The sequence below is a fragment of the Astatotilapia calliptera genome, chromosome 4 (assembly GCF_900246225.1).
Source record: "Astatotilapia calliptera chromosome 4, fAstCal1.2, whole genome shotgun sequence".
NCBI classification, from domain to species: Eukaryota; Metazoa; Chordata; class Actinopteri; order Cichliformes; family Cichlidae; genus Astatotilapia; species Astatotilapia calliptera.
This window is the reverse complement of record NC_039305.1, coordinates 15,674,790-15,693,617: the sequence shown is the minus strand read 5'-3', so window position 1 is coordinate 15,693,617 and position 18,828 is coordinate 15,674,790. Positions and strand designations below refer to the sequence as shown.

The 18,828-nt window shown below is 41.9% G+C and overlaps 1 protein-coding gene across 2 annotated transcripts in view; it reads left to right on the top strand.

Moving 5' to 3' along the window:
* Positions 1 to 18,828, top strand: part of prkcab (protein kinase C, alpha, b) — a 117,929-nt gene that overhangs the window by 61,210 nt on the left and 37,891 nt on the right. For both annotated transcript variants that reach the window (XM_026165054.1, XM_026165053.1), the window contains exon 4: positions 17,584 to 17,695. In XM_026165054.1, coding sequence (XP_026020839.1) covers positions 17,584 to 17,695 — 112 coding nt within the window. The remainder of the gene's footprint in view (positions 1 to 17,583; positions 17,696 to 18,828) is intronic.

Sequence of the window (18,828 nt, the reverse complement as noted above, 5' to 3'; positions counted from 1 at the left end):
GTAATCTGCAGTCTTATATTCTTATACTTATATATTCACTGTTACATGCGGGCTGCCCTTGTGCTCATCATGTAGGCAGGTATTAGAAACTAGTACCCAGCTAGATGTTGACTGTGTCTGCTCAGCGTTTGTGGTGCACGGTGTTTTTAGAGCTTTGCCTGGAGATGAGAAACCAACACACTGCCAGTAAACCACAACGGTGACTTTGCATCAGGGCAAAGAAACAAAGAGATGAATCTGTGTATAAATCTCTGTAAAGCAAAGATGAGATACAGATTCATCATTTTCTGCAGGTTCATCACTATGAGCGACCCCTTTCACACTGTCACATTGTTTTCTCTATTACATTTTATGCTTAGTTATTATAAAAATATCGGTTATAGCCATTTTCAGTCGTTCATTTGAGTGACAAATAGGATTGGATACCTGTATTTTTATTGTGCCTCCTACAGAAAATAGTACTTTGTGTTTAGAAAGAGTGTGTGTGTGTGTGTTCACACATGAACATGTGTACACTCTCCTTAGTTGTGAAAGTGCAGCTTCTTCTTTTCTGTTGTTTATATTGTGCGATGGTTAAATATAGTTTCCGTGTGAGATGGCCACCTGGGGCCCGTCCTGCTTGGATTCAGTGGCGATGTTGCAGTGATTAACGGGCAGGTATGTTAACAGCCAGTTGTCCTGTTCTCCTGCAAGTGAAAGCTTTAATAAACACACCAGGGGAACTAGGGTAAAAGTGGGGGCTGCTATAAAACATTGTGGGAAGCCAGGTGATAGATGACCTGAAAAGTTTTGTAACTTTCCCCTTTTCTTAAACTTTTATGACTTTATTGTAACAGCTGGCCTTTTCTGAGACTTGGTAAGCCAATTTAAACCAGTCTGGTTGTGTGGGTATTTTGAAACACTAACCCCCATCTATTGGATTGCATTTTACACAAAACGGCACCATACAGATTCAAGACTGGCACATGCCTTGTTATCCAAGTTCACTGGCATGCATAACACATCCTCTCTGTGATAATGTATTAAAAGAAAGGACTTAGTAACTCTGTTTTATTTCCCTGATATACAAAAATCCTGTTCAGGCTTCCTTATCATTTAAAACTATAACAAATGTTCAGTGCCCAACAGAACAGGCTAACAACAATAATAAACTTGCCAAGGCTGTAAATAGTCACAATCTGTTCAGGTAACCTACAGCTGCCGCCCACTATGCTAGTTTTCTGTGTGTATACAGCCGTATTAAAAGTACTGCTTCAGTAGACTAACACATGCAGCTAAATCCAGCCAAGACTCTATATGCAAAACTGCAAGCATGGATACATGAGCAATTCAGTCAGCCAGAGCCTGACATTGTACATCTGCAGGGCCAATATATCAGTCGATATGTTAGTATGCCACTAAATAAAAATTAAAAAAAGTAAAGAGGTGGGAGAAACGTTGTTCAACTATATTATCAGAGTCATAATTTGTTCATCAGGGATGCTCTGGGGTTTTTCACTTGTTATGATAATAAAACAAGATTGTTTTTACATTTGTAATCACTCATAAATAATTTTACATAAAAAATATTCATCTGTGTATGTTTTCTGTGTCCAGACACAGAGTAAAAGGGGTGTGCTTGTCCCTCACCCTATTTGAAGAGGGTGGCGTTTGTTTGTGATAACTGTGTTGAACAAATCCACACTAAAGCTGAAAAGTCCATCCTGTCCACAAGTCTTCTTCTGACACGTTTATTTTATTCTTTAACGTTGATAAAGTCCGTACTTGCTGAGTGAGCAGGAACCCTCAGCAGAAGCAAGTCAGCCAGTAAAAATGCAGCTGACGCAGTGGTATGACTTAATTGGTCTGATTGTTTTTAGTTTTTATTTTCCAAGCGAAGCAAACTCAGCTCCCTGCTTATCTTTTTGGGAATGTAATACAATCTTTCACCACACATCTATAGAGGGGCGCTGTTTGACTCAGTATATTACACAGTTGAGTCTGCTGTGACGAATGAGAAACGGGTAACAGCAACAACAGATAACAGACAGAAGAAGAAGAAAAAGAAGAAGACTCATCATTAAATCAATTATTATTAAATTAAAATGATCTAAGAGGGAAGTGCTGGCAGCAAACAGTGAGAGACAGTTTGATAGATATTCTGAGCCAGTAACTAATTGTCTGCTTTTTTTTTTTTAACATTATGTTTATTAAAGTTTTACATATATACATATATAAAGTACATACACAAACAAATTTACACAATAAACGAAACACAAGGTACATTCAATGAAAGCACTTGAGTCCATGAGACCTCTGACAGATTTTAAAGAATAATTTTCAGATTGCAGCATATGGTTGTGGTCCTGTACAGGGAATAGCTAGGCTGTCCCTGTCTCACACAGTAAACCAGATAGATCTTTATTCCCAATATACTGGATGTAGCGCCCCCAAATTTTCTGGAAAATTTCTTGTTTATCTTTTAGAGTATATGTAATTTTCTCTAATGGTAAACATAAAGACAATTCTTTGAACCAATGTGAAATACTTGGTTTGCCAAGACTCCTCCACGTTAGAGCTATCACTCTCTTTGCTTGTAGTATTCCCATGTTTATGAAGATTTTTTCAAAATGATCTATGTTACACCCTACAGGATATAATCCCAGTAGGAAAAGTTTGGGATCCATCACAAGTTTAATTGACAAAATCTCCTTTATGATTGCTCCAACCTCTTCCCAAAACTCCTTTATTTTTGAATTGTCTGCTTATTACTGGATTATTTTTAGCTCTACCTGCACTCTAAAGGTCTTTTCTTTTTTGTCCCAGCACAGCACTGTTGTGTTTACTGATTGGACATGGTACTATCTGTTTAAAGACAAAAGGCAGAGCGACTCTGATTCTTGGCATTGTTGCTGGTGCACCTTTTATTTAGAGACTCCTCTCTTATGTTATTTTAAATAACTGGAAGTGTTCATGAAAATTTCACAGAAAGAACCGTTTGCTTATTTAGGTATGGGAGCAGTTTATTTCATGTGCTCAGCTTTTCTTTTTTTCTTTTTCTTTTTACAACTATACCCACTGCTTATGTGACTCCACATTCACTGATGGGGGCCACGCTTTGGTGGTGTTTCGGCTGGTCGCACACTTCTCAATTTTTGTAACCTTGTGCAGGTGGTGCGACTGGTGACGTTCAGGTCGAAGACATGGGATTCCCAAATTATACAGAGGAAGATGCTGCAACAGCTATCGAGAAAAAAAAGTGACGTTGGAGATAATGTGCCCTTCAGAGGGCTCATTCCAGGGATGGAATTGGTTCCCTAATGTTCAATAATAGAATAACAATGTGAACTCAGAAGATATTGGACATATCTCCGCCTTTGTTCTTCTTCTTTTAGCTGTTCCTATTAGGGGTCACCACAACAGATCATCTGCCTCCATGTCTTCCTGTATCTTCCATCCTCCTCTGTCACACCAATCCTGAATCTTCTCTGAGGTCTTCCTCTTTTCCTCCTGCCTGGCAGCTCCATCTTCAACGCCCTTTGTCTAATATATCCGCTATCCCTCTTCTGCACATGTCCGAATCATTTCAACCTTACATCTCTAAGTCTGTCTCCAGATTGACTCAACCTGAGCTGTCCCCCCGATGTACCTGATCACTCCCAATGAAAATCTTAAACTCTGCCACCTCCAGTTTGGCCTCCTGTCTTTTGGTTAATACTGTCTTCTCTAAAACCCACAACACAGCAATCTAACATATAGTCTGCAAACATCATCAGAGACTCCTACTGGACTGCATCAGTCAACCTGTCCTCACCACAGTCCTCGATGTGCTGAAGCAGTAGTTGTCTGTGTTTACATATTGCATGTAGGCACAAGTGCAGGCCAGATATAGGCACAGTGGATTTCTGTTACACTAAGTGGGATTCTCCACTACCTCTCGACAAAGTCAACTATCCTCTGAACAACTCATCCTCTCTCACAGCCATTTAGCTCAATTACCAATGAGCCGAGATGGAGCTATCGCCACCAGTGTCTCCTAATGGAGCCTGATAACTGCTGCCGCAGAGACCCCTAGTCATATGGAGGCGCAAACAGGAAGTGATGATACTCTCACAGGTTAAAGACCCCGCTTTGGCCTTTGTGCGAATTGAAGCAACAAAGGACTGTAGCTACAGTTCATGCCACAGAAAGGGCAACCCACGCGCATATAAAAGCAGGCCTCATACCCTAGTCAATCTAATTAAACGCTCTGTTTGATGATGAAAGTTGGGTTGTGATGAAAGCGTGTGCGCGGCTCAGAGGTGCAGTTTGAATGGATCTCAACACTAGATCTGCTAATTAGATAGCAACGGGAAAGGATTAAGGGCCGAACACCTGTGTCTGCTCGGTTTGATTTTACTCTGTACTCATTTTACTCTGTGTGTTTTATCTGTGTGTGTGTCTACACATTTAGTTCTTAAGTAAAATTTGGTCTTATATGTGTTTAAAAACAGAATGCTTTCATTTGCAATGACGTTTCTATTTGAAACTGACAAACTTGAGCCGTGCTTTGTTGTCATTTTAAACTTGCTCATATTCATAAATATCATCAGTGCCCTGGCCTCACATACAGCCTTATACTATATACAACAGAGTCAATGAGGCAGTTTGTTCATCTCCAACCAGGCAGTAATGTGAAGCGTGGATTGAGGACACGATCAATAGTTCTACAATTATGAGTGTAACGAGCGTGTGATGGCTCTGTCGTTCGTGATAAATTTCCTGTGAATATTTCTGAGGCATCATCTGTGATGCATTATGCCTTGGTAAAACAAGTGAAGATATATAGGGAGCAGACATTTGCAAGGATCACTTGTGAACAGTGGCTGTATTTAGTTTCCAAGATGAGTGGCTGCCTTGTTCTACCAACTTGAGGTGGGACAGTCCAGTCTAAGCTGTTTTTGATCCTTTAATCCTCCTATTTACAGTACTATGCAAAGGTTTTGCAAAGGTCCTTTGTATCCAAGGAGCACTTTTAAAAAAAATGGTTTCTTTGGACATTGGCTGCATAAATGTGCAGATAATGACAAAGACAACACAGGTATAAAATATAAATTTTTTTGGACCAACAGGATAAAGAACTATTAGCAAAAACTTTTACATATCTCAGCATAGGGCTGTTCGATATAACGATATATATATCAGATGACGATATAAAAACGTCTATCGTTTCCTATTACGCTATTGTTTGTTTCGTAAAATAAACTGTTTACAGCAATATATTTTCAGCTTTTGATGGTCACTGTAGTGGCTATATTAATTTCTTAAAGTTCTCTCTTTCTCTTATATTTAATATAACAACAGTGCGGACAGACAAGCGCCTGTTTTTACGTGCTGTCGTTAGCAACAATGATGGTAAAACCATCGCGTGGCTCTGCCGTCCGCTTGTTTGTTTTTCACGTAACACTTTCACAATAAAGCTCAAGCTCCTGTTGAGACTTTTCCAAATAATCTGAATCATGTGAAAGAGTATGCAGAGAGTTTACAGATGAGAAGCAAAATTCAGAGACATCAGGTGCTAAAAAATAAGCCTTAGACTCAAACTTCGAAAGAAAGTGGTGGCCGTTACAACTTATGTCTAAAAATGTACAGTTTCATGCATCGGTTAAAACACTGGACTCCAGGTAAAGGATGCCCAGCTGAAAACACTTCACGCAAGTCGAGTTGCCCAAGAGTCACAGAATTTACAGAAAATGTTACATTTTTGTGATTTATATCGTTGTCAGGACGATAAATGTCTTATATCGGGATATGAGATTTTGGTCATATCGCACAGCCCTGTCTCAGCATGGTGTGCAGTGCATCCTTAAGACAATTTGAGGAAACTGGACAAAACAGTGAAGAATATAAAATATAATAGAATAAAAGAATATAAAATGTAATGGCAGACCCAAAAGGTGATAGAGAGAAGTAAGACAAGAGGGACAAGATAGGAGAGAGCAGAGAGGAGAGCCGGAAAGGGGCGCCCGATCTGGCTTCCCACACCTCCCCGCTGGATCGGGCTGTACGCTCTACCTCCCCACTGCCTCCCAGAAAAGGGAAGAAGAGCAGAGGGGAAAAGAGCGGAATATTTCTTTTCTCTCGCGGTTAGCTGACTGCCTTAGCTGCCCAAGTGATGTCAGCCCTTTTTAACCATAGCCAGTGACTGGTCCTCTCAGCAGTGTTAGCTAGTTTTCTTATAGCCTGCCGTTGCGCCTGTCCTCTGATCCCAATCTCTCTAAGCAGTTTTGCTGTTGTACTGGCAACAAAGCCCCTGCACCCCACTTCCACCTTGATCTTCCAGCCTCTGTCCTCTGCCTCAGCTGCCAAGTTGGCATACCGCAGCTTCTTACACTCAAACGCTTCCTCAATTGCTTCCTCCCATGGTACCGTCAGCTCAGTGATGTACGCAAGTTTTTGGGAGTTAGACCAAAGGACGAGGTCTGGTCGCAAATCAGAATCAGAATCAGAATACTTTATTGATCCCTGGGGGAAATTATTTAAAGTTGTTGTTACGATCTCTGTGGGGAAAAATTAGCCTCTGTTCCAAGTCTGTTTGCATCTGCCAATCCCTGGCAACCTTCAGTGGGCCCAGATCTGGGTTTGAGGGGCTTGTCCTCAGCTTGTCTCCTTCCCGGACAAATGTTGATGAAAACTGACGCTCCTCTTGGTTTATGAAAGGTTGAGCGATGATGGATTTTCTTTTGGGCTCAACTTTCTCGGCTAGACACCTGAGAACCTGGTTGTGTTTCCATATGTATCAGCCCTGAGTAAGGCTAGTCCTACAACCAACCAAGATGTGCTTGAGTGTTGTGTTTAGAGGTCAGACGAGAGGTACAACTGTAAAACACTGCAGAGGCTCTGTAATGGTTTAGGGCTCCAGTCAGTGGTGTTAAGGATCTTCTCAGAATTTATGGAATTTATGAATATAGAAAATTATCATTAGCACTATGCAAAACTACCTGGAATGCATCTGATTGGCAACAGCTTCAATTCTCAGCATGTCAGTGATCTCAAACATGCTCCCAATGCAGTAAAGGCATACCTGGATAAAAAAAAGCACACTGCAACACTATCAGTCATGGATTGGCCTCCTCAGAGCCCAGACCTCAACATTACTGAAGCACTGTAGGATTGTAGTCATCAGGGTGTGGTTAACTATGTGATCACCGTGGATAACTACAGAAATGACGACACTTCCACACAATATAATCTCTGTAATCTGCTTTTTCTTCTCTTCTCCTTTTTATTTTGCTTTTTTGAAAACAGATTAAGAGTTCCTTAATCAGGAACAGCAACCTGAAGTTTAAATTTGTTTTAGAGGTGCTTAACTTCTACATTATAGCTTTTTATAAAGCTTTTTAGAAAAGCATTTTATTGCAGCGCTGCTCTTTCAGATTATTACATGCACCTTGGATAGGTGCATGTAATTAACTGGAGGCTGGGTGTATAATAATGCTATAAAAGTAGACCCGGAAGTATGGGGGAAGACTGGTAATTGCCAGGTTGATGGTCTGTTAATCAGGCTGTTATTTTAAACTCTTCTCACCACATCAATCATCTACAACAAGAAAATGATACCGAAATAGTAATAAAGAAGAAAACCTGATGTATAAATAACCTAATACAAACCAACAGTTTTCTTCAGAATTTGTAATTTCACTTTTGAAACATCTTTTTTTAACGGATTATGTTTCTATGACTGTTCTGGTAATTTCACTGCTGTGCACCATAAGCCATATGAGACGCTCAAGACTAATAAGTCTTCTCATGGCTTCAGCTAGATATCCAACTGCACAATTCATATTAAAGAATCACTGGAAAGTTGCTCTCATTGCTCTCTGTACCATTCCTCACTAATGAGCTTGTTCGCACACTCCCGGTGTGTGTCTGTGTGCCTGCGTGAACGCATGCAGCAGTGCATCCTTTCATGTATGCGAGAACCATGATATACTAATGCTTTTTGATGTTTGAATCTCTAAAAAGACCAGAAAGGCATGTAATCAGAGGAGGCACACAACAAACGACGCATTGACGAGACGTGTATTATGCTGCCGCTGGAACAGGCAGGCCATGGGGTGAAAACACCCTTACACTCCATCACTTCATATAACATCAGGGAGCTCGGAAATGGCAAAATACTGCAAAATAAAGTCTCCATGAAGCAACCTCGGGGCTAACATTTTTTAAATACAAATATCCTCCAGTATCTGTTTAAAAATTTCCACTTTGGATTGCCTGGCTGTAAATCGGTCTTTAACATAATGCGGCTTACAGAGGGATAGTCTGATAACAATGGTCCAGTAAACACTCAGGAGCTGCAGGTGGAGAGAGAGAGAGATGGGATAGCTCTAATTAAATCAGTGATGGATAGAGGTACCTTTACAAGCATGATTTGAAGATACAGATGAACCCGGAGACAGCAAATGCATGCACAGTTGTCACTGTGAGTCTTCTTTGATGGGTGAAACGTTAGCTGGGAGATAATAAAAGCGGCGACATGATAAAGAGCAACTCATTATGCTGTTTTTAAATCAGCAGCGCTTTCTAGTTTTCAATGACCTTTGACAAGTTTTGGGTTTTTTTCCCCCCTTTTATCGCCTGACCTCCTTCTCTCTAAGTCTTATTCTGCTCGTCTCAAGTAGTTTTTCTGCTGTTGATATAGCTCGTGTCAGCTCTGCCGCCCTCTGTCCTCTGTCTTCTTTTTCTTTCATACTGAGTCACGGCTTCATTATTGTTTTTATCAGTGATGACAGATTAGTCCCTGTGATACGATTGATTGCTTGAAGCAAAACCCCACCCCAGGACTCGGGTGGCTGTCAGGGTTTGTATCTGTATAGCTAAGTGTGTGCGTGTTTTATGCATGGGTGAATGAGAAAGAGGGATAAAGTCAGTGTGAACTGGTAGACAAGTTACGGTTTGGTGATCGTATTTGACATGGCAGTACTAGAACTGTAATTTATTTTACTCACGATGACTAGAAATCCTAAAAGAACCCATGATGAAGCATATATTTCTCAGTCCAAATCTTTATTCCATTTGTTTTAATATGTGGTATGATTCTGGAGAGTTCTGATGACTCTAGAGTATGTGTAGGAGCACGGGGAACAGGAAGAGGGGAAACTCAACAATGATGCTCTGACAAAGACGAGAGGAAAGACAGGATTATAACCCTGGAGTGGGAACAAGAGACAGGTGAACGCAATTCAGTCACACAAGCCTAAAGACTGGTCTGCGACTCCATGGCAACCACTAAAGAGAAGGGTGTTTATCCCCACCGTTTGGCAAGTAGGGGTATACACGTTAAGTGGTAACTTAGATTTCAAAAGGCTCAGCTTTTACTTTGAATGCGAATGGTGTCTGTTTACATTTACTCGTTGAGTAGTTGGCGAGTTTTCCCTGAGAAAGTCGCTAGCAACCTGCAAGCAACCAAAGGTACCAAGGGGGTTCTTGATGCAGCACCTTCTCTGCAGCTGAAACATGCTTTTTTCCCCCCCCTTCTAGCGACCAGTTGCCAGCTGTTTTCTTGATCTGTGGGCCTGAGACCTCCAGTGAAACTCATGTTTGATTTAGACTTTTACGATGAATCTTCCAGCGTGACGTCGGCCACATGAGCTATGCAAGCTTCCCACATCATTGTCATTACTATTCATCACATGAATGGCTGACGTTCATGCTTGTGCTGGTGTGCACTATGTGTTAATTACCTTGTGGTTGTGTTCTGGTGTTTGGTAAGTGGTGCCAGACGTGATAGAAACAAGTAAAATGTTGGGATTTATTTCTCCCCCCCTTTGGGTCCTCGCTTTTTGTCGTTATATTGACGCCATGTTTGCAATTCCTTGGAGGTCCAAGTCGGATTATGATGTGAGGTTTCAGAGGGGTTTACAATTACAACATACCTAGTGTGCAGATTTAACACAGAAAAGAAAAAAGTGGCAGGAAATGGACAAATTGACTGTCCTAAACAGGCCAGGCACAACGGTGGGCTGCACTGATGTGACGAGTGGTTACATTTCCAGGGAGGCGGCCGTGAGGTTACAGTGCAGGGTTTCAGAGGGGTTTGTGCATGTAGCTTTAACACAGAAGTATAAATCGCCTCTGGCAGACAATCACAGCAGAGGCAAAGGAACAAAAGCAGCAAGTGAAATCAAAACAAGACACAAGAGAAAACTAATCTTTAAAGTAACACTGAGACATGCAGTCAGAGACAGGGGAACCACAGGAAATACTAGAAACACAAACAAATAGTGAACACATATAACGGAGACAAAATAAATTACACTAAATACATTATAAAAGATAATTCCTGCAAAAGTTTTTCACCCCTTGCCTCTCTGGGCTTCCATACCTTTTAATCCCATCTTAAAATGTTTTCTTGTGCCTTTGATTCACTTTGACTGTCACTGTGGATCGTCCCTCTGTGTAAATAGTTGTCTGGGCATTGTGTACGCCAGCCAGTTCACTAAAGCCCACGGTGGCTTGAATGTGGAAAGTCTCAACTCTTGGCCTGGAGATTTGGTATTACTTTGATGCAACAAACCCGCCCACCCACAAACACACTCGCACACAAACGCCACTCAACTTTCTCTCTGCCATCGTTCTCCTTTTTTGTCCATGTGTCTCTCTTTGTCTCCACATTGGTAGACCTCTATCTTTTTTTTCCTTCTATTATTTCTATTTCTATTCATTCTTCTTTTGCGCTGGTTTCTCTCCTTTTTGTTTTTCTGGTGCTCGTACCATCATACACACTCTAACAGACAGATGCGCACACAAACACTGAGGCACACTCATTTTAATGCAGTCACAGAGTGCAATAAGCAGTGTGTGCCCTTCACCATCGCGGGTCAGACTAGCGCCTGTTCAGCCGAAGCTCTGGGCAGTGTTTGTTTGGGCGAGCTTGACAACACTGGTTGTTTTGGGTTCCACTCTACCGGCAGAGAATAACTGATGATTCTCTCAGCTAAAAACAACCCTGCGCAGTCCTTTCTTTCACCTGACCTTGAGCTTGGAAGAAAAGGGAGCATTTCATCACGTGTATCTGGCTATGAGATTGGCACTCTTTCTTTTCTTCTTCTTGTTCCTTTACTTCTAACCAGACTCTCTTCATAGTTGCACAGCACATGCTTAATTTTATTAAACCTCCTTCTCTCTTTCTCTTAGTTTTTTTTCCTGCCTGCTTTCAATCTATCACTGCATTTTCTCCAGCCCGTTATCACCATAGCAACTGTACAGTTGTTCACTTTGTTACCCCAGGTGCCTTTTTCCAACATGCACACAGGCACTCACACGAGCATGCACATTCTTGCATAAACACAGTATGATTCTGGTCTTTTAATTTAATTGTAGTTTCATTGTTTTTCTCTGTTGGTGTTTTTGAGGAATTTAATTCCCCCCAGTGATGTCTGGGGACCGTTTTGCTGTTATCTAGTGTGTGATTGTGGAGCGCATAAATACAAATAAAGAAAATAAATAAATAAAAAGTAAAATGATGAACAGAAAAACAATTCCTGATGGAGCTTTGCTGACTTAAATCATTAAACCATTTCAGTTCTCCAATCTGTTCGTGTTAAAGCGAAGATCTGACATTCAGTTCCGAAGTTTTGCTTCGAGGAGGTTCGTGCTACTTTTCCCAGTAAGAGACCTGCGACTGCAGCGGAGCGCTGAGATCAGACCTGACAGGATAATGGAGTAGGCTGAGGTCACACCTCCTGTCTGGTGAACTTCCTTAACCTCCACAAAGTGTCTCTCTGTTAACCTGGGCCAGGTGAACCTTAAAGAACCTTTTGCTGTTGGTCCCAATTCTCCTGACAAATTTCCCATGGAAGTACTTTTAACTTTAAATTATATAAACACTTAAAAAAGGTTGCCTGTTGATATCACTGTGTCAGATTAGGCAACATGAAAGTCATACGATTCCTGGCAGAGATTCATGGCTGACTACACGCTGCAGCCATCTGGGACTGAGCTGCATCGGACTGATTTTCTTTTGTTCCATCTGGCAGCACCACCCTTTTTTAGCCTTGCCATGTTTTTTGACAGCTGAGGATTGGGCAGCACAGTGCTGCTGTGTTTAGCACTGTTGCTTTATAGTAAGAAGATCCTAGACTTGTCAGCTGCCTGGGGGCCTTCCTATGTGGAAGTGCAGAAAGTGAGTGACCTGGCAACGTGGATCAAGATGGGTGAGACTAACTTTTCTCAACTTCCAGGCAGAGCGCGGGATACTGTTGATTGACATGTTTAATGGCAGTAAATACATTAGAGGGTTACCCAGGCAACCATAGTCTAGAATGTCTGCAAGCAAACAGCAGTCGGCTTCAAAGCCCCGAAAAGCGAGTTCCTTCCTCGCTTCCTACATTTGTCTGTATTAGCACTGCAACAGTCTGGCAACCAGCCTCTCACCCCGTGACCACTGGGGTGTGAGTCTGGCAACCAGCCTCTCACCCCGTGACCACTGGGGTGTGCTACAGCCCCTCAGTGACCCCCCAAATTGCATAAAGAGAAGAAGATGGATGGATTGCTTTATGTTCCACAAAATTAGTTACAGTCACACATGTATGCATGTTTATACATACAACTAGAGTTATTTTGGACAGGGTAAATGATGAGGTCATTGTTTAATAACTTTCCAGCACTGTATTTCATAAATTGGTTAGCAGCTTATACTGAAGAGACACTACTGTCATCCTCTGCTGCCACATGTGCTGCAGACAGTGCCGAGAGTGTTGTAAACAATCGAATCTGAGCAGTTCTGCAGAATAAAGTATAGGATATGATTACCCAAAACATCCCGAACTGGAAAAGTGTTTTTTGCCATCCATCCATCCATCCTCTTAACCACTTATCCAGTTCAAGGTCACGGGGTTGCGAGTCCAGATGTCCAAACGCAAGGGGTGGGGTACACCCTGGACAGGTTGCCAGTCTATCCCAAGGCAGTTTGAAATCACCAATCAGCCTAACATGCATTTGGACTGTGGGAGAAAGCTGGAGTACCCGGAGAGAACCCACACAAGCACGGGGAGAACGTGTAGACTTCACACAGAGAGGCCTCAGCCACCCGGTGGATTCTCAACCCAAATCCTCCTGCTGTGAGGCAACCACTGTTCCACCTTACGTGTGTGGATAGATAGATAGATAGATAGATAGATAGATTATTGTTAGTTATTGTTACTGTTACCTGTTACGCTCTGAGAAACTCAGCAGCAGCAGAAGCATCTTGACTCACCACAGCCAAACCTCCCATTTTTAAGTCCACAGCTCTGTTTGTTAGTATTAATGCGGTTCATCTGATAACACCTTTCCTCAGCACAGTCCTGTATTCAAATAACTGAGAGGGTGTTTGAGGCTAAAAGGATGACCTGTCAAATAGGTTTGATACTTTCAGATGTTTTTATTTTGTGCATTATGCAAGCGTGGTTTTGTGAATTTTATTTTCCAGTGCCTGGGCTCTGTGACTAACCTCCTTACGTTTTTGACTGTCTCTTGATGAACTGTGAATCATGTTTTTCATAGCGGCTTCAACAACAATGAAAACTGAGTAGCAGACAAACAAGTCACCTGTAGAACGCCGCTATTGAAAGCTCCAGTCGATGTTGATGTGCATGTTTGCTTCTAAGCGAACAAAGCAAGTACGAATATCTTTCAGTGTTTCTCTCAGCACCCAGCGATGAATGACTTGACACTTTTAAAAGGCCCAGAGGGCCAAAAACCTCTGTGTAAAGAAACAGCTCAGGATTGTTTTAATTCATTATCTGCATCACCAGATGGAAAAGATTAGAACGCGCCGGTGTCATCAGGTAATATTTAGGCAATATTTAATTTTCAGAATTTATACTGGATATAAAATGACACTAATAGAGATTTTGGGAGAGCAAACAAAGAAAAACGGTCCGGTTGAAGCCAGAGAAACAGTTTAACTTTAAAAATAGTGTTATAGACTAACACAGATGAGATCAGAGCCACCACAGTGTGCTGCTGGTGACTTTTACCACTACATGTGATTTGTTTAGCAGCCTCTGAGTTGACAGACCATGAGAGACGGAAAAAAGCAGCTTGATTCAAAGGTGATGTGGAAACAATGGTCCAGCTGGTGAATAGGGATCCCAAGGCTGAACGGGCCAGTCGAAAAAGCCATGCAGTGCTAACGGCAAAGGTTTCCCTGAGATATTAAGGCTTTGTGCCTCATACTCACATCAAGCAACACGGGCCCTCTGACTCTGGTGGAAAAAATGAAAAACATCCATAACTGTGTGTTCACTCAACCAAACTGTGGATTTTTTTTATTTTTTAAATGTGTTACAGCGTGGGCCACAATCAAAAGCTGCCAAGTGTGCTGCCTCTTCAAGTGTTTGTACATTTAAATATTATGCATATTAGTGTTTTTGAAACCTAATCACAACAAAGAAAGAAACAACTTGTTGTTCTTTTTCCTTCTTTTTTGGAGATCTGAAACATCTGTACAAGAGAGATCCTGCTAATGGTGTTAGCCATGTTCTATGATTCATGATCGTCTCAAACAGTGTGTAATGTGCAATCGCCTGATTTGCATTGGTTTATACTAGTTGAAAAAAATAATACAAATTAGTCACTTTCGCCAAAAGAAGGTTTTATCTGCACTTCCATCTTCTGTAATGAACATTTGGTGGTGCTTCTTGATGCATGCTCAATCATCCAGGTAAGTAAATCCCCAAAAGTTGATTCTGTTCATCTGGACGTAGCGATGTAGCGACGTAGCGTTTTCAGCATTTTCCCCAATCTTATAAACAGATTGGGGAAACCTGCAGTCAGCTGAGACTGAAGAAGTCACTTGGATGAGTGATGCAACATTTTTCCTACTGAAAACACTACTTCCAGATGAACAGAATCAACATTTTGGGATCTGGTGGTGCTGTGGATACTGCTAATGTTGGTATTGGTATTGGTTTTGAGCAGGAAGTCCAGGTGGGTTATGCTACGTACGCTTAATTTATTCTATTCTAACTTTAAGAGAGGTTTTGGGGCAAGTATGTGGTGATTTTGAGATACTGATGGTGTTATGATGTCTTATATCATCATCTTGCTTATTAGAGATCGCCAGGCAGTTCAAAAGAGAGCCAGAAAGAGAGGGAGAGAGAAATTAGTTTGAGCCTGTGCAAGTATTAGATTTTGGTTATGATGTGCATCTGCACTTATCTGTGCGCCTTCACTAGTACATTGTTCGGAATCCAAGGTTACTAAACACATTATGTTTTCACGCCCTGCCTCTTCCTGCAATCCTGAGTTAAAGACTCGGGCTGCAAGTACATGAGAAAAAAATACAATTTTATTACAGCCTTAGCTCCTGAGAAGAGTGGGAGCAAAAGCAAAGAGACAGTGACATAGCGTTAAAGAGAGAAAACCTATAAAAGCTTCAGAAAAAGCAAGAAACTTCCTGGGCTCCCTGTCCACAGATTGCTGGGGAAAGGAGTGAGGAAAAAGCTGGATAAAGACAAAGAAAGGCACGGGAACAGAGAGCAGAGAGATGTGAGCTCTCTTCAGTTGCTGTTTGGGTCCCTGGTGTCTGCAGTTCTCTCAGCAAGTCTCTTTTAGGATAAATTCACTGTTCCAACAATTGAATAATGGAGAGGAAGAAGTGTTCATGCAACAATAAGTAGGTAAAAATGGTCTGCAGAATACCCGAGAGAAAAGACAGTCGGGACACAAGGGCCTGACCAAAACGCCATCTTTTTTTACGTCTTTTTTTTCCTCACAAGAAAAGCCTCGAAGAAAGGCTGGAGGAAAGGGGTAAAAATAGGCATGCTTACTAAAAGAAGAACATGTTAATTAGACTTTTCTGGAACCCTCACGCCACTGAGTCATTCCCCTGCCAATCACACCCTAACGGCTCCCTCCTCTTTCACACACAGGCTTTCCTCCGCCCTCCCTCTGCTGTCATCTCTCTCGCGCTCTTCTTCTGTCATTTTCTTGTTTATCTGATTTAGCGTGTTTGTGGAGAAAAGGGCATTTTTCAATGATGCGGGCCCACTTACTCAGTCAGTGGCCTGGATAATTACACATCCAGCCACTCTGACACATTTCAGAATGATGGAGGCAATGCTGGTGGGGGTTTATCCACCCTCATTTGCAGGCCTTTAATTATAGCTATGTTTATTTTGTGGTGACTGTGGAAATTAGCTAACCTGGTGAACACATTGGAAGAAATGTTGATTTAACATGTTGCAAAGAAATTCTTAAGCTGCAATCCATGTTTTTCTAAGATTCTTGTGTCATAGTTCAGCGGTCCCAACTTTTTTTTGTGCCACGGACCGGTTTAATGTCTGACAATATTTTCACAGACCGGCCTTTAAGGTGTCGCAGACAAATACAACAAAATAAAATGGTACAACCAAGTCAAAATCTGTGGTATTTTGTAAATATAATAATAAATGCGAATTCACTGTGTAATTGTGTAACTTTATTAGCAGCGTCCTCCTGAAATGCGCTAACAACATTGAGAGTAACATCCTCCTTTCTGCCCCTTAATGCTCTCTGGTCGCTATGGTAACGTGTAAATATTTCTTTCAAAATAAGACACACAACTACAACACAGGAAAAGACCCCGGGAAACAGAGTTAGCGATAAAAACCCTGAAAACCGTACATTTCACACCCAAGCCTCAACTTTCGCGGCCCGGTACCAAACGACTCACGGACCGGTACGTGGCCTGGAGGCTGAGCGCCGCTGTCATAGTTGATCAGAAACTCCAAGCTTAAAAATTGGCATGTCCAATGTATTCAATACTGTTGAGGAAGCTGGTTAACATTGTATCTATCCTAGCATCAGTTACATACAGTACTGTGGCAAAGTCTTGAGCTACCACTGATTTCTTTTTAATTGGGTAGGAAAATGGGGAACTATGTGCAGAGATTTATTGAAACAAGCATACAGTGAAACGCATAAAAGCAAAAGAAGATTTTATACAATTCTAACAAGCTTGAAAGTCGATATTTGATACGACCACCTTTATTCTTTAACACAGCCTGACTTTCTAGTCAGCGTTCTTGTCATTTCCTTAAGTTGTCTTCAGGAATAGTTTTCCAGGCTTCCTTAAGGCCATTCAAAGCTCTTCTTGGGGGTCGGCTGCCTTTTGTTCTTTTCTCTGTTAAGATGATCCCACAGTGCATCAGTAATGTTGAGATCCAGCATCTGGAGAGACCAATCCACGACTGATATGACTGATGTGTTTTTCTATCCATGTATGCTTTTTACTGCATTGGCAGTGTGTTTGGGATCAAACCATTACAAAGCCTACACTGTGTTTTACAGATGGCTGTGGACTCACCCCTCAGGTCCTGTGGCAGCTCGTTGCTGGATTTGTTCTTGTTTCTTTTTTATGTTTGAATGATTCATGGGTCAGTGTTAAATGGATTAACAAATACAAAAATACTCTGAAAATGGTCGTGGTCAAGGACTGAACTGAAAATAAGTGAAAAAGCAGCCAATGTCCAAAGTAAAACTTTAAACTTTCAAAAACTATTGCTCAAGACCGCTTTGAAAAAGAAAGTCAAAATAAAAAGAAATGAGGTGTGACTCGCTGTAATCATCTTACTGTTTTCTGTCTTTGTTGCCCAGGACCCCAGAAGCAAGCACAAGTTCAAGATTCACACATACGGCAGTCCAACCTTCTGTGACCACTGTGGCTCGCTGCTGTATGGGCTCATCCACCAAGGGATGAAATGTGACAGTGAGTATCACCTTGTTCACATGTGTGCATGTGAGCGTGCAGAGCGCGGCCGTGTCAAACACGCTGTGCCGGTTTACGTCCTAGAGCCGCACCTAATGAGAACAGATGGGAATAGGCTGGTACTGTACTACACTCAGACACATCTGCAGCCCAGGCACAATTCACTATCCTGCCCTGCTGAGTCTTCTGTGTGCTCCCATTCTTTCCACCCACGCTCCTCCTTCAAGTCTTCTTCCTTTTCTTTGCATGTATGACCCCGATCCGGCACCATATTTCCCTCATTTAAAGTCTCCTTTCCCTTCCACTTCTTTCCTTCCTTTCCCCTCCACTGTCCCTGGTATTTTCCCCTGATCACTTACTTCCACACCTCTTTTTCCTTCTCCAACAACAAATTTCTCTTTAGATTCTCCCACTTTTATATCCTTCACTGTACATTTCCTGTTCCCTCCTCCCCCCAAAGCCTCTTCATCCATCACCGTGCCTCATTCTCCCTTCCTCTTGTTCTGTCCATCCATCTGTGGGTCTCTGGTGGTGGCCTCATCACAGATGGTAATGGGAGCACACCAGAACAAATTGATGTGGGGAGGCCATCGCTATTACGAGCTGCTTCCCCATCTCTCGTCTCTCCTTGTCTCCTCTCGGCATGTCAGCCTGACAAGCCTGCCAAGAAGAGGAAGGAAGGGAAGAGAGCAGGAGAGACGGATGGAGGGTTAGAGAGAGGAGGACAAAGTGCAGTATATAGAGGGGAAGAAAGGCTGTAAGAAAGTCAGGTGGCACTCTAGCTCATCCCAGGGCGATAATTTAATAATTAAAAACACATTTCTCGTCTGCCTTTTTGATTCGTGACAAAGAGCATCTTTAATTATTAGAATCCAGCAGCCTTTGCTCATGTTGTAACATGATTCAGCACATTTCCTACAACATCCAACCCACTGCTAGTCCGCTGAATGGTGATCTCATCCGCTCACAGGGATTATAGCACATCCATGTGGTGATTACTTATTGATGTTAAAGTACTAGACAGCACATTTGAGAAAGCAAGCGGTGCTTTTAATTACTGCTTTTAACCACTTGAAACAGGCATTTCTGATTACTCTCTGCAATAAATGTTTTGTCATGTTAGCACAGCATAC